Source organism: Serinus canaria, chromosome 1 (genome assembly GCF_022539315.1).
Source record: "Serinus canaria isolate serCan28SL12 chromosome 1, serCan2020, whole genome shotgun sequence".
Classification (NCBI taxonomy): Eukaryota; Metazoa; Chordata; class Aves; order Passeriformes; family Fringillidae; genus Serinus; species Serinus canaria.
Window position 1 is genome coordinate 109,658,093 of NC_066313.1, and position 24,297 is coordinate 109,682,389.

Consider the following 24,297-nt stretch of genomic DNA (forward strand, 5'->3'; position numbering starts at 1 on the left):
AAGACAAATGAGATTAAAAAAATTTCTGTGGTAGTCCCATTTATACCATCAGCTGGTTGTGATTGCATGGGGTTTTTTTTATTTTACAGCTGCCTATGAAAGCAGCCTGGGTGTTGCCTGTTCTTTCAATAACCCTGAGAGCCCATGGCAGCATCACCACAGTCACTACTGGAGCCCTGAGGATGGGTTGCATTCCCTTTTTCCACTTTTCTGATGCAGCTCCAAAATATTCAGCAGGATTTCATCAACATCTTTTGTTCATCTCTCTCCAGTAAACAGCTTTTTTTAAGAAGCTCCTTGGTGCCAGGGCTGGTGGGAGCTAAGCAGATGGATAAATAATGGCTGGATTAGGGTTTGTGGTTAGAGAGAACTTCCAGCTGAAACAAAACTTCCTGTAAGGATCTAACTCTTAGGAAGTTTTAGTGGCAGGAGGGGACAGTGAAGTTTGCACAGCAGGTTTTCATCTGTGAGCAGCTCAGTGCAGGAGCTGGCAAGGCCTGAGCAATTGCTGATGGCTCCTGCACAGCTCATCTGCCCTGGGAGCTGATTTGGGACAGAAATCTGCCTGAATGGGGGTGGCAAATTCCATTTACTCGTGCAAAAGTGGTGAAGAATTCCACAGAGGAACAATCTGGGAATGTACTTTGGATTATAAGATTGAGGAAAGAAAAAGGGCACAAACCACCTGTTAAAATGGATAATGAGATGATTGGCTCTCACAGTTAAGGGATAACTATCATGTGAATATTAAGAAAAGCTTTAGTGATGTACAGTGATGTTATTGTAGTTTAGATGCCCTCTGCTCTCCCCACAGTTCCCTTTCCCCCCTGTATTGTTGCCAGCAGACAGCCAGGGCTGTCCAGGACAGGTACAAAGAAGCTGCACAGGTGTCCCTTACCTGGGGCAGGTGGGAATGGAAAAGCTCAGGGGGTGCTTGGGGGGTGAGGCATGGCAGCACCTGACCTCCAATCCAGTGACAAGAAAGCAGTTTGCACTGATAAATGGCAAAGCAGAGCTGACTGACAGACTTTGGGAGGGGCCAGGGCTGGCTGATGCAACCCCAGGGGTGTAAAAGACTGAGCATCCAGCTTGGAGATGAACTGGCCATGTGGTGTGCATGAGGGGCAGCTCCCAGCACTGCAGCTTTTTCCTTGTGTAGTCCTTTGCTGTATTTCTGTCAAGGTTTAATAAACCTTTTTAAACTCTCAAAGTGAGCAGTTGTCTCTCATACCACGTAATTCAGGTTCGACCTTCAAGCATCAGAAGTCTGAGGTTAATCCAAACTAGGGTGTAGTTCATCCATTCATGGAGATTCTGTGGGAGCTGGAGCTGACCCTGGGCTTGGATCTTTCAATTTCCCTTGGGATCTGTTCAAATCCAGGGATCAGAGTTTGCAGCAGAAAGCCCAAAAGCACACACAAAAAGCTGTTTAAAGGAGGAGGCACCAGCAGACAGAGCCAGCTGTGAGTCTGTCCTGGGTCTCTGGAAATTTCCACGTAGGAACAGAGTAGAGGGATGGATGTTTTGGGGTAATTCGGATCTCCCTGAGAGATTGGAGAGTAACTGCAATAACACAATTTGTGTGCTGATGAAAGAGACCAAACACAGGAAATGGCACTGGGGGAGAAACGAGAGATAAACTCAGGATTAATGTGCAGAAACAACAGGAGAACAATCTGAATTCCCAGAGCAGGAGGCAGGATTTGCTGTTCAGGGCTGGTACCAGAGACCTGCCAGAGAGGCTGAGCTGCCTGAAGTGTGTCCAGGGCCATGGGGGGAAGGATTGATCCCTTTCTGCTCACCCCTCTGACAAACCAGCTGCAGCTTTGGGCTTTGCAGAGCTGGGGACCAAGGGGAGCCTGAGCAATGTCCATGCCTGTGCCTGCCAGTGTGGGAGATGCCAGCACTGGGTGCATGGAATCCCTGCTCCCACACCATGGCAGGGCCTGAAACCCCCAGCAAAAACAACCTTTCCCAGCTGGGAGAGACCAGGTGAGCAGCATGGTTCCTGTGGGGGATTTATTCCAGCCTTCCCTTTGGTGAGGTGGTGCCCAGGAACCAATCTCAGCACTGTCTGCTCTCACTGCTGCAACACCTGGGCAGAGCTTGGCTCCCAACCATCACTGAACCACCAAGGGAACTGCAGCTTTCCATGATGTACCACAGGAATGATTCCAAGGCTTCTCCTCCAAGGAAAACCATCCCTCCCCTCTCCTGTACAGCCCCTTCCCTTCCATTCATTATTGGTCTTTAGGAACATGGACTCTTCTCATGTCAACACATACACAAAATGAAACAATAACACCCATTTCTGTAGAAGAATATATTATTTAGCAGATCAGTTTAAAAGTTAAAAAAAAAATCTGTACATCTTTGAAGGTGTCTCTTGTTGTTCTGGTTTTTTTTTTGGTTTTTTTTTTTTTTTTTTTTTTTTTTTTGCATCAACAAGGATAAAAATGTGTTTGCAGCATGGTTTTTTCAGCTTTGTGCTCCCTTCTTTGCTCATGCTGAAGGATCCCATGGTGTCCAGCTGTACAAAGCAACCCTGCAAACTCATTAAGGTTTCTTCTGATTTCTTCTAGTGTAGAAAAAAAAAAAGAAAATTGCATCCACTATGCTGGGCTTCTGAATGTACTGTGAACACTATAAAATTCAGAGAATAATGAGGAGAAATGTGTCATTAGGGCCTACCAGGCAAACACAAATGCATGCCTGGACCCTTGTCAGTGTATAACATTTTTGCTGTAATTAGCACACTGCTGTACACACACAGAGAGTGTCTTGACTAAAACAACCCCTGGTGCCAGGGCATCATTTCCCAGAAAAGGCTCCTTAGCTAAACTCTGATTTGTCTCTACAGACTGTGGGCAGCTGGGTCACCAGAAAGGCAGATCTGCTGGAGGATGGAGCTGTGCTGCAGCCTGAGCAGCATCTGCAGGGAGAATCCTGCCAGGAGGCTGTGGTGGGAATGCTGGAGCCTGGGGAATCCTGCCAGGAGGCTGTGGTGAGGATTCAGGAGTTTGGAGAATCCTGCTAGGAGGCTGTGGTGGGAATGCTGGAGCCTGGGGAATCCTGCCAGGTCTGGGAGCCCGCAGTGTCCGATGGCAGCATCCCCTCTGTGAGGAGGCTGCAGGCTGTGGATCCATCTCTCCCTGCATGGTCCCACTTGGATTTTGATGTAGCCACCACCTCTGCTTGGCTAATGGAGCATTTCTCAAACCAGAGTAGCCTCGAGGCTCGTGGTTTGTTTGTTCAAAGGCTGCCTCCGCTCACTTTTCGGTACTGCCGGTGGTCAAACCTTCACTTTTCTGTTTCTGCAGCTGGAATGAAGAGCAGAGCAGCATTAATCCCTCTGACTCACACTCACAGTGCTGCTCAGAGTCCCACACTCAGCTCTCCACAAAGCATCTGCCACATTTCCTGGGAAATAATAGGCAGCAGCTTGGAATATCACAGGCATTGTTTCATCCAAACAGCTCTGGATGAATGTCCTGGGCAAGCAGAACTCAGTCTTTCTCATCAGCTATTGTACCAGGCTCTCAGATTATTAATTTAGTCCTCTTGTTTCAGAATATTTCTGAGTTCAAGCAGCTCCCATTTTTAAGGTCTCTTGTGCCAAGACACTGTAATTAAAGCTCCATCAGTTTGTGTAAAAATGCTGTTTCGACAGCTTCTGTAAACCAGAAGTAAAATCTCAGCTCAACTTGAAAATGAATAAAACTCAGAAAGTCTGGCAGTTGTATTTGAGTTCTTTTGCCCTTGTTTGACAAATGCTGCTGTCTAAATGGAAAAATGCTTAAAAGGCTTTGTTCTCCTTTAAAATTTAGTGCCCTCAGAGCCTCAGTACTTGAAGTGCTGAGGGGCTTTTTCTCCAAGCTTGGAGAGGAGATGGGAGGAGATGGGAGGAGATGGGAGCTCCAGCAAAGCTACTGTTCCACTCATGGATGATCAAGTGGAGGAACCTTCATTACCCACATATCAGACAATATCAGCACAACTGGTGCTCCAGGGCACTCCCCAACTTATTTTAGTGATGGAGTGGCTGATAGTGGCCTGCCCACATGGTGAATTATTTAATGTCAGAAGCTCCCTGCTCTGTGATGTCATTGGGGCAGGTTTATAGTGGATCTTGGCAGGGAAAAGAGGCACTGGAGGAGGTGTGCAAGAAAGGAGTGCAGGGCCATTGTCACAGGCTGCCGGGGGCTGGACCAGCACTCTGACTGCTGCCCTGGGCACTGCTCCTGCCCTGCCAGGCTCCTGAGGCAATGCAGAGAGACAGCAGATGTGGTTACCTGAAATTCCCACCTCCCCTGAGCCTTACAAAATGAGAGATGCCCTGTACATTAAAGTCCCCAATGGGCAATTAAAGGACTTCACTGATTGTGTGTTTAATCCTCCTGGGTGCTTTGCATGACAGAGTGGTTCCTCATAAAGTGCCAAGCACTTCCTTGATGACACACAGGTGACTGGAAGTTCCTTCCCAGAAAATAAACTCATGCACTGGTGCTGCAGGGCCTTGAACTGCCCAACCCCAGAACATTTTGCTGCAGTGTAACCCTTCCCAAGGGAGGGCAGATCCCTCCAGGGAGAGCTGTGCTCCCTTCAGGGGTTACCCCTGGGGTCTGTGCCTTGCAAGCAGCTCCTGTCCCGTGCCCATACTTGTGTGGCTCCTGGTGGACTCTGCAAGGACTTGTTTTTACTGCTTGTGGCACACACCTCTCTCCAGGCAGGTGTAATGAATGGGTTTCTCAGGATAATGATTACGCCACAAGCATTCCCACTGTTTCAGAATTAAGCTGCTGCTTAATTACAACGTTTGGCTTATTCATTACAATGCTTGCTGTATCAAGGAGATAACTGGAGTTTACCTCTTTCATAGCATCATCTATCTGTTTTAACCCCTCATAGTGGTCCCTGGATTCCCACAGAGGCTGGAGCATCACCTCCTCCACTTCTGGGAACAGCTAGGTGGGAACAAGAGAAAGACTATCAGCATTTCCTTTTGCATTCTTCAGCTTGCTGCATCATTTCAAGGAACACGCTGAAGAAGGGGTGTGGAAGGTCCATCCCCATTGCCCTGGGTCACCAAGCACTGCTGGGGGCCAACCCTGCAGCTCTGCTCTCCCCCTCTCTGGTTTCTGGGCCTGGGTGACTTTACCTTGGTCACTGTTTCGAACATGGGGATGAGGACAAACTTGAGGAAGCCGATCTGAGCCGTGGGTTTGGTCACTTTGTCGCGGTCCATGAACGGCGCCACCGGGAGCCCCTCGGATTTTTCTCGGTCGCTCTGGAACAAACCCAGAGAAACAACCCCGAGGTAACAAAGCCAGAGATAACAAATATTAATCCTGTCTAGCAGGCTGCGAGGAGAGCGAAGCACCAAGCAGATGAGCAGCCCTCAGATGCAGATCACAGAGGTGCCTGTGGGTAGCACAGGACAGTGATGTGCTGCCCTCAGGCCAATGTCTCTGCTTTGTGGAGAGCAGCATCTGAATAAAGAGAATTCTGTTCAGTTAATTCTGCTCAGCACCAGCGTCAAAGTGTTCACCTCCAGGCTTGACTCCATTTGCAAACCCACTGGACTTGTGAGGAAAAATATTTCAGGGCATACAGAAAGCTGGTAGTGGCTCTTGCTACTCTGAAAAAGAAGGAATAGTTCTGTGATTTCCTCATTGCTCTCCAGAGAGTGATTGTTCTCAGGTATTCAAACAGAAATCATATCTCATTCTTTACTAATGATTAAAAGAGAAATTCAGTTGCATCCACTTGCTTGCTGAGCGGGTTCTTTTGCTGGCATCCTTCTCTGATTTTTTGCAATAAAAGCTTTCCATGGAATCATAGAATGGTTTGGGTTGGAAAGGACCTTAAAGACCATCCAGTTCCAACCCCCTGCCATGGGCAGGGAAACTTCCACTAAACCAGGTAGTTCAGAGCTAGAACCAGACTGGGCTGTCAAACAGCAAAGCACCTTTGGGATTTGGAAATAGCAGAAAATTGTGAAATTGTGCAATTGCATCTCTCCCTCTCTCTTACCTGCATAAAATACTCCTCCAGCAAGCAATCTACCCAGGGCTCTGCCACCTCCATGGGGCGGACTTCGTTGGAGATGTCACAGCATTTTATCAGCACCATCTTCAGCTGAAAGAGGATAACACTTCAATGCTGCACTCCTAAAGCCAGCCTTTCCCCCCTTCCCACAACCCCTGTCCTTGCACTGCACTGGCAGGCAATGCTTTCAACCAGAAAGGACAATTTCAGATTTACCAGAGCTCTTAAATGGTCTGGATCCTTTTTCCCCTCTCTCAGCTGCTCTGTGTAAATCACTTATCCCCTCTCTGCCTTGGTTTCCCCCTCTGGGATGTGTCACAGAGGGATGTGCACTTATCTGCTGCAGGAAGAGATTCAGTCACAAATGACCTTAAAGTTTTTTATGGGGCACTCAGAGGCAGCTGGGAGAGGATTCCCCTAGAAATCGAACACAACTGCACTGGGGAATAGAGGAGACTAGAGGTTTTACTCTTATGGAATTTTTTTGCCCCCAGACTAAAAGATGGTAAGAATTTGTGGCCTAATAGAATAAAATTTTTATTTTCCTGATAGGACTTCAGGATTTCTAAAGCTGGAAAAAATCTATTTAATATAGATCACTTCCAAATTGTAATTATTTCTTGGTGTAGGATGGATTATTTTTTGATAATATATATTGAATCTCAGTTTTTCAACAGACAAAAGCTAACCTACAAGCTTTCACTCCATACACAGAAAAATAACAATCCACAAAACCTCCTTACACAGGTCATGTGTTCTTCATTTGTGTAATCAAAGTTTTCCATTTTTTCCTTGAAAGAGTCCAGTATTTCTGCGTGTCTCGCCATGTCTGTAGCCAGGATTAACGTAATTATCCCCTAGCAAAGAAAACATGTTCACATATTAACTTGACATTCCTTACAAGTCCTGCTATTGCAAAGCCAAGCAGGGTCTGTCTTGCACACAGAATGCCTCAGATGCACTGAATTGCTCATGCTGGAAGGGGAAATTTCTGTCTTGGAGCTGCCAAGGAAATGGGAGGGGGGTTATAAAGAGTTTGTGGTACATGAGGATCATGGTTTTATGTGATATTCCAGAGACACTGAGGCTTTTCCTTTCTCACTGACTAATTGTAGAAAAGCAAACTGTCCAACAGGATGTTAAAAGCCACACTCTGGCTGCCAAGATCCACTTTCCTCTCCTTGGAAGGCACTGTGGGTTTTGCTGCTGACTCTTAGTGGCCCTGAGACAAAAAATCATGATGTGGATTTCCTTTGTGCCAGCTGTGCCCATCCTTTTTGGATTAAGGGCTTTAAAACACTTGGATGAGGACAAGGAGCTCTGTATCCTCCTTCTGTGCAGAGTTTATGATGGGAAAACATGTGGTTAATTTAAAGTTGTGGGTTTTCATACACAACAGTCCATTTTGGGCCCGTGCCAGTTTCCCACACACTGGCAGAACCAGGAACTCCAACCAGCCCTTACACTGCTTCTTCACTCAGTGTGAAGGAAGGTGGAATGTGGAAATTAGGACTGAATTTTAGCCCTTAGAGCCCTGATGGCATTGTTCAGTGCCTCAGAGATAACTGTGATGACTCCCAGTGCACCAGGGCCTTTTCCAACAGCACCAGTGCTCTGCTGCTGCAAATCTTTTCCCCTTTTGAAGCCCCTCTTGAAATTAATACAGTGTTCCTGTAAAACACAAACTTCTGCCCTGAGAGCTTAATCCTTCCCCAGTCAGAGCTAATTGGCTCCTCCAACAATGCAAACATCTACCCCCAAAATGTCATAGGCTTTAATAGGCAGGATGCACTCATTATTCCCCAGCAATGCATTCCAGGGAGTGCTGCTCTGGAAACTTTCCAAGAACCCCTCTCAGATCCTGTCACTGGGATATTTTCTGAAAAATCCCTTTGCCAGGATTTCTTCTCCTGGGAAGCTTCAGCTTCTCCATGTTTTGCTCCTCTGGAATGTGATTTGGAGAACTGTTTACCCAGCATGTGAATTGTTTTTAATTAATGGCCAATCACAGCCAGCTGTGTCAGGCTCTCTGAGTCTGTCATGAGTATCTATTATCATCCTTTTCCAGCCTTCTGTCTTTTTTCTCTTTCTTTAGAATAGATTTAGTATATAATTTTCATATAATAAATATGATATGATATTATAAATAAATATAAATAAATAATTGTATAATATAAATATATTAAAAACTATAAAATAACATAATTATATAATATATATTAATAATATATATAACAAATAAATAACATATAAATAAATAAAAACAAATATAAATATAAATAACATAATAATATAAATAATAAATACTTATAATATAAAACTATAAGTAAATATTGAATAAATATATAAAACTATAAAATACATATATACATATATGTAAGACATATAATAAATAAAAATAAAATAAATAAACATAATGAAACACAAATATATATAATAAATAATACAAATAAACAAACATATTATGAAATAAATATATTAATATAATATAATACAATAACATATAATATATAATATAAGAATATAATATATAGTAATCATAATATAATATAATATGAATATATATAATATAATATAATATAATATAATATAATATAATATAATATAATATATATAATAAATATATAACTATATAATATATATAAATCAATATAATAAATATAATATTAAATAATATAATATAATATAAATAAATATTATTAAGATAATATAATAACGATACATATATCAATATATACAATATTACTGCTCTAAGAAACTTGGAGTCACATTCTCATCTCTCACCTCATCCTGGGCCCCTCACAGCACACAAGAAGATCCTCCCAGGTGTGAGGGCCTTTTCCAGCCCTGCCCTCCAGGGAGGATGAATCCCTCCCATCGCCGAGCAGGGAACTCCCTGCGTGTTTATAACCTCAGGGACGGTGTGCCCAGCATCCCTACCTGTCTGATCTGCTTGAACTGGTCCTGGTCCACGTTGGAGAAGATGTTGCACTCGGGCTGGGAGATGATCTGGAAGGCCACGGCGCAGTGGTGGTTCTCCAGCGGGGAGATGTCGTTGTAGCGCACGGCCAGCTCCGTCCGCGCGTTGATCTGGTACCTGGGGGAGGCAAACCCTGAGCACAGAGCTCCCCAGACACCCCCAGCTGCCCCAAACCACGCTGCTTCCTCCTGCTTGCATTCTTCTCTGTGCTCATTCAATGGGCTGCGCCTCTGGGGTTTTTTGGGTTGTTGGTATTAAGCCAGATTTTCACAGAAAAGAGATATTTAATATAATCTCAGGTGCTGATTCCCCTCAGTGGGTGAATACCAATAAAGAAATATAAATATACTATAAAATACCAAATTATAATATATAAAATACCAATACCAAAAAACCCCAAAGTTTTTTATGCCTTTTTTAAATTTTGCCACATTTCTAGGTTAAACTTCTAGTTTAATATTTTGCCACATTTCTGGTTTAAAAGGATGTAGAACAAAACCAGTAGGAACTGGGTTTGGTTTTTTTTTGATTTTGAACAAATCAAAAATGGTTTTGACGTTTTTTCTACCTCTAAAAAAATATCTAAACTGGTTTTTTGGGTTTTTTTTTTTGTTTTGTTTTTGTTTTTTTTGTTTTGTTTTGTTTTGACGTAGAACAAAACCAGAATTGAACTGGTTTTAATTCAGTTAAACAATTTTAATTTTAACTGAACTGTTAGTTCAGTTAAAACTGAACCCTCCTAATGCCAAAATGCAGAGATTCACACTGATCCCAGTCAGAACTGGGTTCTGCCCTTATTTAATGAGTGGTTACAAATAAATCAGATTCTCCCTCTTTCACATGCACACAGAAGTGTCTGTGGGTCAACAGCAATAATTTCCTCACATGAAAATAAACAGAGTAAAGTACACTTCATGATTTATAATTATGAAATAAAGTGTAAGCTAAATCCCCCTTTGAATTTTAGTGTAATTATTCCATTATAACATTTTATAGCTCTGTTACCAGCTGTAAAGTGTTTCACCTTGTTTTCTCAGGAGTTAGGGGGGAAAGTGTTTGAATAGGAATCTGAAAATAAAACATTTTCCTTACAGAACCAAGGACAAAACTCCAAGCTGGCAAAACCCAAGCTGGCCAACCCCAACCCAGACCTGAGCTCTGCTTTGAGAATGACCATCAGGGCCTTGGGAAAAGGTCAGGCTGTGAGAAGGAAAACCTGATCTACCAAAAATTGCCAACCAGTGTTACCTTCCCAAGAGATTTTAAGGGAAGAGAAAGCAAGAGAGCAGACTCACGTGTTGTTATAGCCTGGATGGTCCAAGTCATGGCACACTGCTGCAGTCATGAGAATCAAAATGTCAATCTGGGAAAATTTCTCCTGTAAAATACAAAACATGAATGTAGTATTGTGATTTCTACTTTCCCCATCCCTGTAAATCAAAAGAAATAAGGAAACCAGACATATTTACTTTTTAGAGAAATGCAAATCTGAGCAAAATGAAGCATTTTTCCTTAGATGAATTTACTTCAGTCAAGAGAGAGAATTTTGCCTTCTCTTCCAGTAAAAATGACTCAGATTTGCCTTTGTTGCATGAAATAGCAGCAGCTCAGAGGAGGCAATTTCCTTGAAACTTGCTATTACTGCAGAAATTATATAAAAGCACTGAGACATTACTGCAGTCTCTTACAAGTCACTTGAGCACCCTGATTAGGTAAGGGGAGGGCTGGAACATGGCTCTGTTGCATTCTGCATTAAATAAAGCTAGGAAAACAGCAAGAAAAATTAAATGTTGTGTTCCAGCAGCTTTTGAATAGCATGGACTTACACTAAAGCAAATTTTTCTTCATACTGCTACTGGCAAGAAAACAGAATTAGGCCAGTAACTGATATGTTTAACTATAGATAAAAAAGGGTTTTTTTAAGCGAAAAAAAGCAGTTTTGTCCAGCAATGAAACCAATATATGAGTGCAGGTTATCCAGACAGTGAAATTAATTGATGCCTATAGTTTTGGACAAAATAAAGGTGAAATGTGTGTCCTGCATACACTACATGCCAGGCTACAGGACAAGCACACATTTGGAGAAAACCTCTTTGGGAACATTTTGTGTCCCAGACAAAGAACAAACCCACAGACCATAATTCAGTTGGGGTTTGTCTCTCATTCCTGAACATTTCACTCCATCAGACTACAAAGTGTGCACACCCAGGAGGTGAAGTTACCTCCCCAGCAGCCTCAGAAAGCTGTGCTGGGGCTGGGGTCAGGAATGGGATGGCTGAGGTGGAAATGCAACACCTCTCCTTGTGTGCCTGGGTGTCAGATTAAGGTTTTTTTCTCACCTAGAGATGGTGTTTAAAAATTTTTTATTCTCTTTTCAGTTTCACATGAAGGGTGAGACAATAGAGATGTTATAATTCATGCCATCACAATCAGAAGTCAGCTATTTCTTAATTGTAGCACTCTACAAGTGTTTCTTGGCCTGTTAGTTTTTGCTATGCTGTACTTTAAATAATACTGTAATTAATACTGTAAATGCCTTAAAGCCAATAATCTAAGATCACTCTTTGTGGGTCAATACAATGCACCTTTCACAGTTCTATTTCCCTAAGGTATCCAGAGGCCATCCTTTGTAAGGCCATCCTTTGGAACTTGTTTCTAGCTCCATTTCTCTCTCCACAATGTCTGTCCCATTCCAGGGCATTTCTAAGTCAGCATTTCTTGTCTCAAGGTTTGCACACAGATGCACACTGGGTGAGCCTTCTGTCAGGCTCTGAGAATTCCCTACAAATCCATTTCCCACACCCGGGGACTGAGCAAGGGCAGCCTCCTCCAAGGCCACCACATTTTGCAGGAGAAGTGGCTCAGGTTTCAGGGTGGGAATGAGTGGGTGCCATGTGTCAAAATCCAGGACATTCCTCTGGCTGCCCGGGAGGACTTGAGACCCTGGCAAGGGGCTCAGAGACCTTGGCATGGAGTCAAAAACAGCTGTGCCTTTGATTTTAGCCCATGGAAACAATTACCAACTTTGCGTGAGGATTTACAAGCCCCAGGAGTTTGAGTAGAATGACAATGAATTTGTCACAGGGTGAAAATGTAGAATTTTGGGGATTTAGAATAGGGGTTCAAGAAGCAAGGTGGAGGAATCTGAGCGTGTTCTTTCTCCTTCCTGTCCTCCATTTTCTGCTGGGATGGTGGCACTTCTGGATTGGTTTAGAGTAGAGACAGACTGTCTAACATAGGTGATAGGTATTGGAAAATTATTGTTAATAAAGCACACATAGCTTTTAGTAAAAAAAGATATTGGAATTCAGGACACCCTCTGGCTGTCCTGGATTGCCAGAACCCCTGCCAGGGGGCTCAGAGATCCTGGCACAGAGCCTAAGACACCTGTGACTTTGATTGTGACCCATGGAAAAAATTACCAACCTTATATGAGGATCTGCAAGCCACGAAAGTCTAAGTAGAATAATAGTTAGTTTGTCACGGGGTGAAAAATAAGATTTTTGGGGTTTTTAGAATGGGGGTTCAGGAGGCAAGATGGAGGGATCTGGGTGTGTTCTGCCTTTCTCCTTCTTCTTCTTGGCCTCCATCTTCTGCTGTGATGGTGGCACTTTTAGATTGGTTTAAGGTAGAAGCTCACTGTCTAACATAGGTGATAGGGATTGGGAAGTGATTGTAAATAAAGTACATGTAGGTTTTAGTATAAAAAGCTAACACTGCCCTGAGGGCAGTCAGTGTGCCATGAACCTGCTGGACAGACCTCAGCACGTTGGAGAAAGAATGTTACAGATAACAGAAAATAAACAACCTTGAGAACGAGAGCCAAGGAATTCTGCCTTCCTCTTCAATCTTGGGGCTGGGAAAAAGAGCCTTTCTAACACCTGGGGGTCATCTGGACACCAGAGCCCTGGTAAGGCCAGGGAAGGGCTGTACCTGGAGGCTGCAGAGCGAGATCATGCTGTACATCATCTGGGTGACGCAGAAGCAGTGCCGGAAATTGTGGAAGGGGTTGTTCCTGTAATTGTCGTGGATACACAGCTGCAGAGAGAGGGAATGGAGCTGTCAGAGGTGGCAGAGCTGTTTGCCAAGCACTGGAAACCCTTAAAGGAGTCCTATTGTGATATAGGGATCTCCTTGAGCCAGGTCTGATGAGCTCTTGGAGATCTGTATCACACCCAGGATGGCTCAGCTACCTCAGATGGCAGAAAATCAGCAGGATGGCTTCTGTGGAAAAGTTTTAATAAAAGGCAAAACAACAAAACTCTTTACAGAGAAAAACAGAGCCAGGTGGAAGAAGTTCTTGCTCCTGGTTAAACACCTCACAAAAGCCATTAGTTCCTTTGTTCTCTTCTTTTTCTAGCAAATTGCTCAGGCCAGACTTTTTGGCTCCTGTCCAACTGGCTATCCTAAAGTTTGAGGTGAAGTCCCCCAGGTCCTATGAAGTGTATTTTTACCTAATTGAGGAAAGAAACTTCTGGGCTCTTTTCCTTTTTGAGGGGACAAAGGATAGTTTTGTCACTCCATCAAGAAGGGGCACATTCCTGTACTATGGGGCTCAGGATCATTCTCTGCTGGGACAGAGTGACAGCACAGGGCCTCTGACACTTTCTGCCTTCCTGGGTGATATTTGTGTTATAGATACATATTACAATATTGGCTTTTTGCAAATATTAAAATGGATTCTCTAGGTGTGATGTTAAAGTAACTTAGTTACAGAGATGTAGTTTTTATTTCTGTTGTTTATTAAGCTTAGACATGGTAGTGACGTAGCTGCTTGTGTTAAAATTCCTGCTTGGAGGGGATAACACCCAATGAACACAGGATGAGGACACCTGTACAGATCTGCCATCCATCAACACTCTCTGTCTGGAAACAGTGTGGACCAAGGCCCAAAAACTGGAGGTGATAAAAAAGGACTAAAACCACAGCCAAGGAATCTGCACGCTCAAAAAAGGTGGATCCCAAGGAGGAGATGTGCTAAACAATTCTTGGAACATGTAAACCAGTTTGGGGGAAAAGTTTACTATGCATAAGGGTCTATAACTATGCAAAGGGCTGATGTAATTAAAAGGTTTTTAAGGGATATCCCCAAGATAACAGTGTGCTCTTGCTGAGTGCCAAGATGCACCCATCATAACCTCTGCTCTGTGGTCCTTGTCTCCTATTGTCCTTTATTAAACTTTTAAATTTTCACAGCAGAGTGCAGGTGTTTTTTCACATTTGTGTGCTCCAAGAATTCACCAGCAGGTAAAGCTCACAGAAAATCCTCTCTCATGCCAGCCAGCAAGGGGCAAACATCCCAGCAGAGCTGCACCTCATCCTCAAGAGAGGACACTGCTCTCCTCCTGAATTTGTATTTCCAACCTTGCAGTGGCTAAATGGGGACTGTGAAGGGCTCAGAGCCCACCCTGGCCCCTCTCCTGCTGAATACAAACTGCAGCTCTGATACCCTGAGGCCTGAAACGTGCCTGTCACGTCATTTCCCAGGGCTCAGAGGTGGCACTTTGGGACGTGTTGCCTGGCACAGGGAAGATGTGAATGCACACCAGGCTGGGCACACCTGGGTGGGTTTTCTGTGCCTGTCAGCCTGGCAGAGATGGAGCTGTCACGGGCTCACAGGAGCCATTCTTGTGTGGTTTAACTCTCTGCAGATCCTGGCTTGGTTGCCCTCGTTTCACAGGCAGGATAAAGCCTGTCTGTCCCTGTGTCCTGGCTTGTGCCAGCCAGGCTGGCAGAGGGAGGCTGGCACATGTTGACACATGCCATGGCCATTATTCCAACCTTCCTCTGGTTTCCTGGCCCTCACGAAGCATATAATATAATATAATATAATATAATATAATATAATATAATATAATATAATATAATATAATATAATATAATATAATATAATATAATATAATATAATATAATATAATATAATATAATATAATATAATATAATATAATATAATATAATATAATATAATATAATATAATATAATATAATATAATATAATATAATATAATATAATATAATATAATATAATATAATATAATATAATATAATATAATATAATATAATATAATATAATATAATATAATATAATATAATATAATATAATATAATATAATATAATATAATATAATATAATATATCATCTAATATAATATAATCAATATCATTATATCATCTAATCTACTATACTCTCCATCGGTCATCTCATCTCTCACTCCCGATCATTCCTTCCTCTAATATCCTATACTCTCAGTACTTTGTTCCAGTCTTTCCCTGTATGTTTATTGTACAGTACTTTGTGGATTGTTGACAGTTTTGATATACATATATATGATTTAATTGGTTACTGAATTAAAATATTTACACTAGAATTTAATTATTAATTTATTTTAGGTCAATAATTTTTTATAATGTATTTTACTTGTGAACAAACACAGGTGCAGCAAATGAGAGAAGAATTTTTTTTTTTTTTTGAGGTTTAGAGAATATGAATTTTAGAAATTTTTTGGGAAGTTGTGCTTTGCTTTTTTCTGGGAAGAGAAATGTGGCAACACAAAGTGATGCCCACACTGTGCCACTTTGGAGCAGAGCCCTTGGGGCTTTTAAAAATCATCTTTCCTTCTTCAAGAAGATGGGAGACGTCACCCTGCCTGACCTTTGTAGAAAATCCACAACAAACTCCCCTCCTGTGCCCAGAGTGAGGCTGTCTGAAATGCTGGTGCTGACAAATTGCTTGGAGACTCAGCTCGGGGAAGCTGCCTGCAGCAGAGTGTGTGGGTGGGCTGTTGGTGTGTGTTGACATATCACCTTGCTTCCCATGTTTTTGGGCTGTGAAACAGGAGGAGGAGGAGGAGGAGATCTGCTTTAGCTACTACTCTGTGTTCCCCTTGTTTGTGTTGGGTTTCATCCCACCCCTTGTCTTCAGCTGCTTTATAAGGTCAGCACCACCCAGCTTTTCATTTGCCTCCCTCAGAGGGAGAGATTTACCAGCTTTTGATCATTTTTGGTGTCTCCTTTAATGCAGTCAATATTATTTTTCTAAAAAAGGCTTCACCAGCGTGGGGAATAAATTTCAGGAGAGCCTCCTGCCTTGTGTGGTGACATTTTATCCCTTACTGCAGGCTGTGCTCAGCCTTGTGCCTGGCTGTGTCCCTCCTGCAGCAGGACACCCAGCAGTGACAGCCCCATTGCTGTGCTCTAACACCCAGCCCCAGCCTTTTCTTTATCCTACCCAGCTACCTCTTGGTTTTGTGACATTTTCTAGGAGTCTACACCCACCTGAAACAGTGCCCTCTACTCTCTGCAAGCCCCTCAGGGAATTAGAAGAGATTCATGAGGTGTAAGTCTTTATTTTACACAATATCTGTATGATGAATTCACACCGTGATGTTTTTAATTATTGTCTCAGTCCATTTGTGAGACACAGAGGTAAGTTTTTACTAGTTATAATTCCTCAGGCTATCCCTGTCTGCTTTTAAAACAATGGGTAAAATATTTACTGGCTTACAGTTCTCTAAGAACACGATGGGTTTTTTCTAAGAAAGCAAATATATTCCTCAGATTTTCAGCAAACACTTTCTTTTGCTCTCCCTTGGACCTGGAAACTCATTGCTTTTAAAATATTCCAGTGTTTCTCCCTCAGCCATCTCACTTTTGGTATGATCTCATCTTTCTCACATTTTGCATCTTTGCAACATTCTCACATCAAAGACTGAGGCAAAGAAAGTTACCTTCTCAGCAATTCCTTTTCCTTCCTGACTTGCTCTTTCCTCTGCTCCCTGTGATTTAGCACTTTGAAGGATTGTTGCACTTTCCAGCTATATCTGAAGGCACTTGTCTTGCCTCCATTTACAGTAGGTATCAAGAGCATTCAGCAGAAATGAGTTGCTTTCAGTAATAGAAACCTCAGCAAATGCATGAAAAACAGTTTAAAAAAAGAGTCATTTGTGACCAGAAGAATGCAATCATTTTCTGAAGTACTTAAATTTAAAGAATTTGTACAGACTGAGTGCTTTCACTGGGGTTACTCGTGCCAGTCATGTCAATTCCATGACTAAATGCCTTGTTTATTGATCCTTGAACGTGAAAAATTGCAAACACCAACTTGAAATACTCACCAGCCACCTCTTCAAGGTGATGGGGTTGATGTTGAAGTCTCTGACCAGCCCAAGGTCGTGGTACATGTGCTCCAAACAGCTCAGCATCTGCAGCCAGGAACAGGCAGGTTATGGCTGGCTCTGTACATATCCCTTCAGGACACCCTGGGAAGTGAATTTCCCTCTTGCAAGCATCAAATCATTGCAGAGCCCTCTTGAGATGAAAGAAAGATGTTCAAAGGCTGCATGATTAAAGGCAGTGCAAGAGGGGAGGCAGAGAGGGCTGGGAGCTTTTGGAAGCAGACACGCTGCTCTTGACTTCACAGGTTTTGTGCAGGGCTTTGAATATCACACCAGCCCTCTGCAGTGGCTGTGATCTGTGTGTATCACAGCAGTTCCTGCCCACAGAAAAAGCATTGCCACTTTTCTAGTTCAGCTGGGATGTGTCCTGTAGCTCAGTGAAACCAGTGGGAGCCTCTCCCTGGCTGCACAGAGAGGGATCAGGCTCCAGCTGGATAGAGAATGACAGCAGGAAAGAAGAGATCCCTGAAGAAACATTTATTTCAGACCTTTGTCAATACCTTCTTTCTTTATGACTTCTTGTGAGCTCCTAACTCCACTATCTTGCCTCACATTTCTTGTTTAAAAGATTTCCCATTATAACCCTACAAAACTGCAGCAGTTTTGTGATTTTCCCCTCGTGGAGGCTGTGACTATGAGTGCCTACAGCTGAAATGCAGGCACAGGCAGCTCTTCCTGACAACATCTGCTCTGCAGCCCCAGGGGGGATTCAGGTGATTTAGCACCACCCCTCATGTTCAATCATCTGGGCTTGAAAGAATTAAAAACAAAAGATATTGATAATCTCAAAGAATTGAAAACAAAAAATATTGATATCTCAAAGAATTGAAAACAAAAGATATTGATAATCTTAAAGAATTGAAAACAAAAGATATTGATAATCTTAAAGAATTGAAAACAAAATATATTGATAATCTTAAAGAACTGAAAACAAAAGATAGTGATAAAGAATTGAAAACAAAAGATATTGGTAATATCAAAGAATTGAAAACAAAGGATATTGATAATCTTAAAGAATTGAAAACAAAAGATATTGATAATCTCTATATATTGATAATCTCAAAGAACTGAAAACAAAAGATAGTGATAAAGAATTGAAAACAAAAGATATTGATAATATCACAGAATTGAAAACAAAGGATATTGATAATCTCAAAATATTGATAATCTCAAAGAATTGAAAACAGAAGAAATTGATAATCTCAAAGAATTGAAAACAAGATATTGATAATCTCAAATAATTGAAAACAAAAGATATTGATAATCTCAAGGAACTGAAAGCAAAAGATATTGATAACCTCAAATAATTGAAAACAAAAAATGTTGATAATCTCAAAGAACTGAAAACAAAAGATCCCGATAATCTCAGTCTAACAGCTTCCACCAGCCAGAAATGAACAGGTTTCCTGGAGCTCAGGAGTTTATGTGTAAATGCATTCCCATTTCTGAAGGCCCAATCTGCAGGGGATGGAATGTGGCCCTTGTGTTAGAAAATGCAGTTTTTAGACTGTAAAGCAAACCAGGGGTTTCAACATGAGGGGTATCATGTCACAAATACAGCCCTGGGGGCATTCTAGTCAGTTTTCTGTTATTTAGGCTCTTAGAAACTCACCAGAAAAAATTATTTATTCTAATGAAACTTTATATTTATCCAGGGAAATATAAATATAAGTCATGGAGTAACAACAGGGCTGATTTTGAGTAATCCAAACAGGAAAAGCAAGACCTGAGGGACAATGCCATGAGCTGAATGCTGTTCAGATCACTTGGACTGCATTTTGCTGAAAATCCCCTTCTCCTGGTGGAAGATTTGTTTTGCAATAGTTCCATAAAAGCCTTTCCAAGATAAGAAACTTTATCCAGAAGTGCTGAATTACCCTTGGAAATGCAGCTGTTGCCGAGAGAGCTTTGGGTGAGTGAGGAGGAGACTCTCAGACCCAAAACACAGGGGAGTCTCAGTTTTCATGGTCAGCTTTCCTGGTCAGCAGCAAAAGGCTGAAAATGGGACTCTTGTAAGGCTTGGAAAGTGGGAGGGCATTTGAGAAGGAGCAGCCAGGCTTGCTGCAAGGCTGTGTTTGCTGAGGTGCAGCAGGGCACATCCTTCATTTGCTGGCAGCTGACCCAGCTCTGTGTCCTGCCTGTCCCCCTTGGAGCACGTGGGCAGTCTCACTGCTCAACAAGCACTGACAGAACTGAAATGTCCTCTGGAAACACAAAGCAGAGCTGAGAGGGACAGATACACCCATGGGGTGCCCAGCTCACCACAGCTTGTGGGGAATCTCATTTCTGAGCAGACTCCTCCTTGCAGGGCAGGTAAAATCTCCACACCCTCCTGTTTGCCTTGTTCTTGCCACCTGGCAGTGCTTGCTAGCCCTCTGAACGAGTTGCTGTGCTAAAGCACTGTCCCCCAGCCCACAGGAAACCGTGGATAATGGGTTTTGTCTCTCCTCATTCTTTCTTAACAGTCAGAGCAGCAATAATCCAGCAGTGTTGTGGTGCACCTGTCAGGCTGTAATTCCCTCTTGCCATGGTGCAGAGAGGGAGCAGTGGCTGCAGAGCACCTCTGACCACACAAGGGAGGCTCTCAGTGGATGGGAGATGGACCCAGAGCCACCAGAGAGCCCTTCTGTTCTTCTTCCAGACACAGGGAATACCCTGAAGGGAATGTGGTTGGCGTATGGGGTGTTTCTCCTTGTCATGCTGAGCCAGAATCACTCTGCCTGCAGAACCTCTGAGAAGGCAATTTGGGTGATTGCTGCTGGGGGTGCTGCCAGAGGTACCCAAGCCTTCCCCTGGGAAAAATCCAGCACCAAATCCCTGGTTTAGTCCTGTCCTCCATAATCCTTTCAGTGAGTGAGATTTGCTAGTGCTTGCTAAATCTGGTTTTCCATTACATTGTAAGATATCCACTCTTAACATCCTTCTCCTTCATGCTTCTGGAGGTTTACACATAGAACCTTCCAGAACCTTCTGCAGTGCAAGTGATGAACCATGAATAACACTAATAGCAGTTAAAAACAGAAGAAAATTAAGTAATTTGTGATTGCTGCTGTGGGTGCTGCCAGAGCTACCCAATCCTTCCCCTGGGAAAAATCCAGCACCAAATCCCTGGTTTAGTCCTGTCCTCCATTATGCTTTTATTGAGTGAGATGTGCTAGTGCTTGCTAAATCTGGTTTTCCATTGTATTATGAGCTGTTTTTACATTAAATTATATATATCTGGTTTTACATTATATTATAAGCTGTCCACTCTTAACATCCTTCTCCTTCACGCTTCTGGAGGTTTACACATAGAACCTTCCAGAACCTTCTGCAGTACAAGTGATGAACCATGAATAACACAAATAGCAGTAAAAAAAAGGAAAAGAAAAAAGCAATGAGATACTAATTGGCTTTGAATGCAGCCCTGCAACCTCTTCAGAACAAGCTGCAGAAAAAACCCCTCAGCTGAAGGGGTGTGAATCAATGCCTGCACCTCTGCCTGCTGCTTTATTGATTTGAGTGGAGTTATTGATGATGTGCTTAAGCACACACTTCACTGGGGATTGATTTGTTCAGATAAAATGGGATGGGACTACTCATGTGGCAGTAATGACAGTGCACCACTTGAGGGACTTTACTAGGAAGAGATTAAAGAGCAAATAAAGAGGAGCCAGGAAATGATAAGCAGCATAATCTACCTGGCATCTGCTAGGAAGAAGCACTGCATTTCTGGTGTGGTATGGAAATGAAAAAAAATATATAGAGAGAGGGGCAGAAAAGGGGGGGAAACCCTGCAGACTGTCTCAAAGGGCTCTTCTGGCCCTACTGGCTCTCAGAAAGTGCCACCCCTGCCAGCCTGGCATCCTCACCTCGTTGGGCTCCCACAGCCAGACGTCAAAAGTCGGTTTCCGCAGAGCCTCGATGGTCTCCTGGGACAGCATGTACTGCAGACAGAAAGGCAGGAGGGTAAACAAGGATGTCCCTGCCGTGGGAATGCTGTTGGCACATCCTTGGGGCTCCCAGGGTTCCATTCATGAGGGATTTAGCCACATTTCCCAAGGAGAGAGAAAATGATCTCTCCCTCTGGCCAGCCAGCCCTCCTCACCCTTCCTGCCAGCTGGCAGCTGCTCTTTGGGGTAGATCCTTGTGGAGCAGATCTTGGGAGAAAAGGGAGAGTGGAGGTGTTAAGGAGAGGGCCATGCCTAAATCCAGCAGAGAAAATCAAGGGCACGGGGCACAGACCCATCCCTGCACTGGTTCTGCTGCCTGCAGAGCATCAGGCACTCAAAGCTGCCAGTTAGGGAGGGGTGGTGTGAAGTGTCTCTGCTTACAGTGCTAAATTAGCTGGTGGGGATGATATGTTTATTTTCAGATGATTTATGCTCTTGTTTCGAGTGTTTTTTCAAGAGTGCCCACAGTTTCAAATTGGTTGTCAGCCTGCAAGATTCAAGTGATTTTTTATCATTGTGCTCAAAGCCTAAAACAAAATCAAGCTCATTCACCAGTTATGGCTGTATACAAAATGAAAAGAAAAGGAATGTGCAGGGCTAAAAGACATGGGGATATCAGGACTCCACAGATTCATCTTTTCAGGATCCTCTTCATCAGTGGTTTTGGGACTCAAAATCCTCGTGGCTTCAATTGGCCCATTTACCATGGCTGTCTCTAGTTTGGGTTTACCCAAAATTGTCATTCTCCTGAGCAGGTGAATGACAATTTCTGAGCCATCAAATTGAGACTTAATCCAAGGAGGAACAACCTAAAAGATTAATTTTTCTTCTTCAAAAGGCAAGGAGTTTTGCATTTGCACACACAATGCACATTTAGTGTGACTTTCTGCAAAAAACCTGCAAATTAGCAGCACAGATCTGGTGTTGCAATGATATCTTCCTTCAGCCTCTCTGACATTGGACAAATCCAGCACCTGACAACTGATAACAAATTTTGCAAATCTCCAAAACCCCAGACTCCCATGAGTTTTTGTCTAGGAATAATGCAGAAATACAAAAGTTTACTCTGAAGTGGTTCAGTGCAACTCTTTGTAGCCTTTATTCTTAATTCAAGATCCTAATGCAGCAGTCCATCAAAGTTTAATCTGACATATCTACTTATCAAGGGAAAAAAAAACCCTGGCTTAGAACTGCTGTGTTCTGTGAAATCATGTGTTAGTGTCAGGAGCACAAGCCTCCTGGGCAACAGTTAACTAAAAGAAATAGAAGTGCCAGAGTCTCTGCTTTAGTGGAGGTCACTTTAGTGGGGCAGAGCAGAACAAACAGCAGAATTTATTGCTCTGCTGGGCTCTGAGGACAAATGTGCACAGAGCCACGTCCGTGTCATAGATCTGCATCACCCAGGACTGGGAGGATTCAGGGTGGCTGAGCCAGCTTTGGTGTGTGTGAGGTGATGCTCATGGTTCAACCATGATTTGCAAATGGGTGAGCTGGTGTTTTGTCAAGGTCTGAGCTGGGCACTGGGCAGGCATCACCAGGCAGCTTTAAATAATTCTTGTGGGCAAAGACTGCAGGTTCTGGGATTCAAGACCCTGTGCTCTTGATGGCTTCAGCCTCATTCATCACTGTGGATTTGTAGTTGTGCTTGCCCAGGAGACATTTTTCTTCCAGCATTACTATTTTCTCTAGCAAACACTCTAAATCATTTTCACAGGGATAATGAATCATTTTGGAGAGGATCCAATGTTGCATTTTCTCTTTGTTTCCCTAAGTGAAGCACCCCCTTAAATTACTTTTTAAATTAAAAAATAATCTATTAGGAGAAAACAGGCAGCAGTACTACTTTCAACCAGAACACAGCATTACAGGGTGTTTTTGATTGTTGCTATGAGCGTGGAGAATAAACAAATATAACCAGACAAAAGAGTGTTAAATGTTGATGAATGCACAATGTTCATTAACATTTCAAACACTAACGGGCTTTCAAGTATTAAAGACTACTGAGAATTAAACTTTAAGTCACCACGGGCAACTGATGGCTTTTTCCATTGGCATTTTGGATCAGACCCTGGATTTAGAATAACAGGGAATTAATGGCTAAGGAGGCACACATGGTAAAGCAGCACTTGTCAGGGTGGCAGCCCTGCAGCAGGAATATGGGAAGAGAAAATTGTGTGGTACCTTTGGGTAGGATGGTACATCCCTCCGGGGAGCTGGCCTCTTGTTTTCATCCAAAAAGCTGTACTTGCAGGGACAGTTAGTCCTGAAATGAAATGTTCATCTCTTAACATGGAGGGAAGACAAGCTCAGTGCCTCAAAAAGTGCCAGAAGTGCTCTGGTCTCCCAGTGGCCACCCCTCAGAGCAGCACCCTGCTCCACAGCCTCTCCCTTTCTAATGCAGTGTTCAAAATGCTTCGGAAGTGTGATCCTCCTCAGGATTTTCTCCCCTTGTGCAACACCCCTGCTGCCCTTTCTCAGTCTATTTGCATTCAAGAGAGAAGCATCTGAGTTCAGGCAGGTATCCATGGATACCTGTTCCAGATTGCAAGGCAGGATGTATTCTATTTGCCATCTGCATGGCAGTTGTGTTTTGTCAAGTGGGCAGTTTTCCTTATCTCTTCCTCAATCACTCCTCCCTCTGGGGACACACCTGCTGATAACAGGCTATTGGATGTCACTGCATGGCTTATAAGAACTACAGCATCCCATTGGGAGATGTGAGCCCAGAGGGAGGAGCCAAGCATTCCTACCTGGATAGAATCTGGAGATTCTGGAACACCAGCACGGCTTCTCCACTGGATTTCCAGAGGAACAGCAGCTGCCTCTTCCCCTGGATCTTCAGAGGAAGACTACACCCTTTTCTACAGGATCCCTGCTCCAGCAGAACCACCCCTGACACTCCAGGAGGACTGCAGCCACAATTCCAATGGGACTGCTACCAACACCCTGACCAACAGGGTGTCAGGTGTGTTCTGACTCTGTCAGTGCTGTTTTGGTTTACTGCATTGTTTATCTTATCCTTTTATTTTCTTCCCTGGTAAAGAACTGTTATTTCCTACTCCCATATTTGTTGCCTGAGAGCCCCTAATTTAAATTTTGTAGCAATTCAGAGGAGGGGGTTTACATTTTTCCATTTCAGGGAGGCTCCTGCCTTCCTTAGCAG

At 43.1% G+C, this 24,297-nt stretch overlaps 1 protein-coding gene across 4 annotated transcripts in view; it reads right to left on the reverse strand.

The window, feature by feature from the left end:
- Window positions 1–2,398: 2,398 nt before the first annotated feature.
- PDE9A (phosphodiesterase 9A) overlaps window positions 2,399–24,297 on the reverse strand; it is a 55,024-nt gene continuing 33,125 nt past the window's right edge. For 3 of the 4 annotated variants that reach the window (XM_009089578.4, XM_050978825.1, XM_050978813.1), the window contains 11 exons: window positions 23,316–23,397; window positions 21,054–21,128; window positions 17,143–17,229; window positions 12,962–13,066; window positions 10,324–10,406; window positions 8,989–9,145; window positions 6,792–6,905; window positions 6,034–6,138; window positions 5,159–5,287; window positions 4,869–4,964; window positions 2,399–3,320 (listed from right to left, as the gene is read on the reverse strand). In XM_009089578.4, coding sequence (XP_009087826.1) covers window positions 3,270–3,320; window positions 4,869–4,964; window positions 5,159–5,287; window positions 6,034–6,138; window positions 6,792–6,905; window positions 8,989–9,145; window positions 10,324–10,406; window positions 12,962–13,066; window positions 17,143–17,229; window positions 21,054–21,128; window positions 23,316–23,397 — 1,084 coding nt within the window. In that variant the 3' untranslated portion in view covers window positions 2,399–3,269. The remainder of the gene's footprint in view (window positions 3,321–4,868; window positions 4,965–5,158; window positions 5,288–6,033; window positions 6,139–6,791; window positions 6,906–8,988; window positions 9,146–10,323; window positions 10,407–12,961; window positions 13,067–17,142; window positions 17,230–21,053; window positions 21,129–23,315; window positions 23,398–24,297) is intronic. The other variant, XM_050978820.1, reaches the window with a different exon arrangement.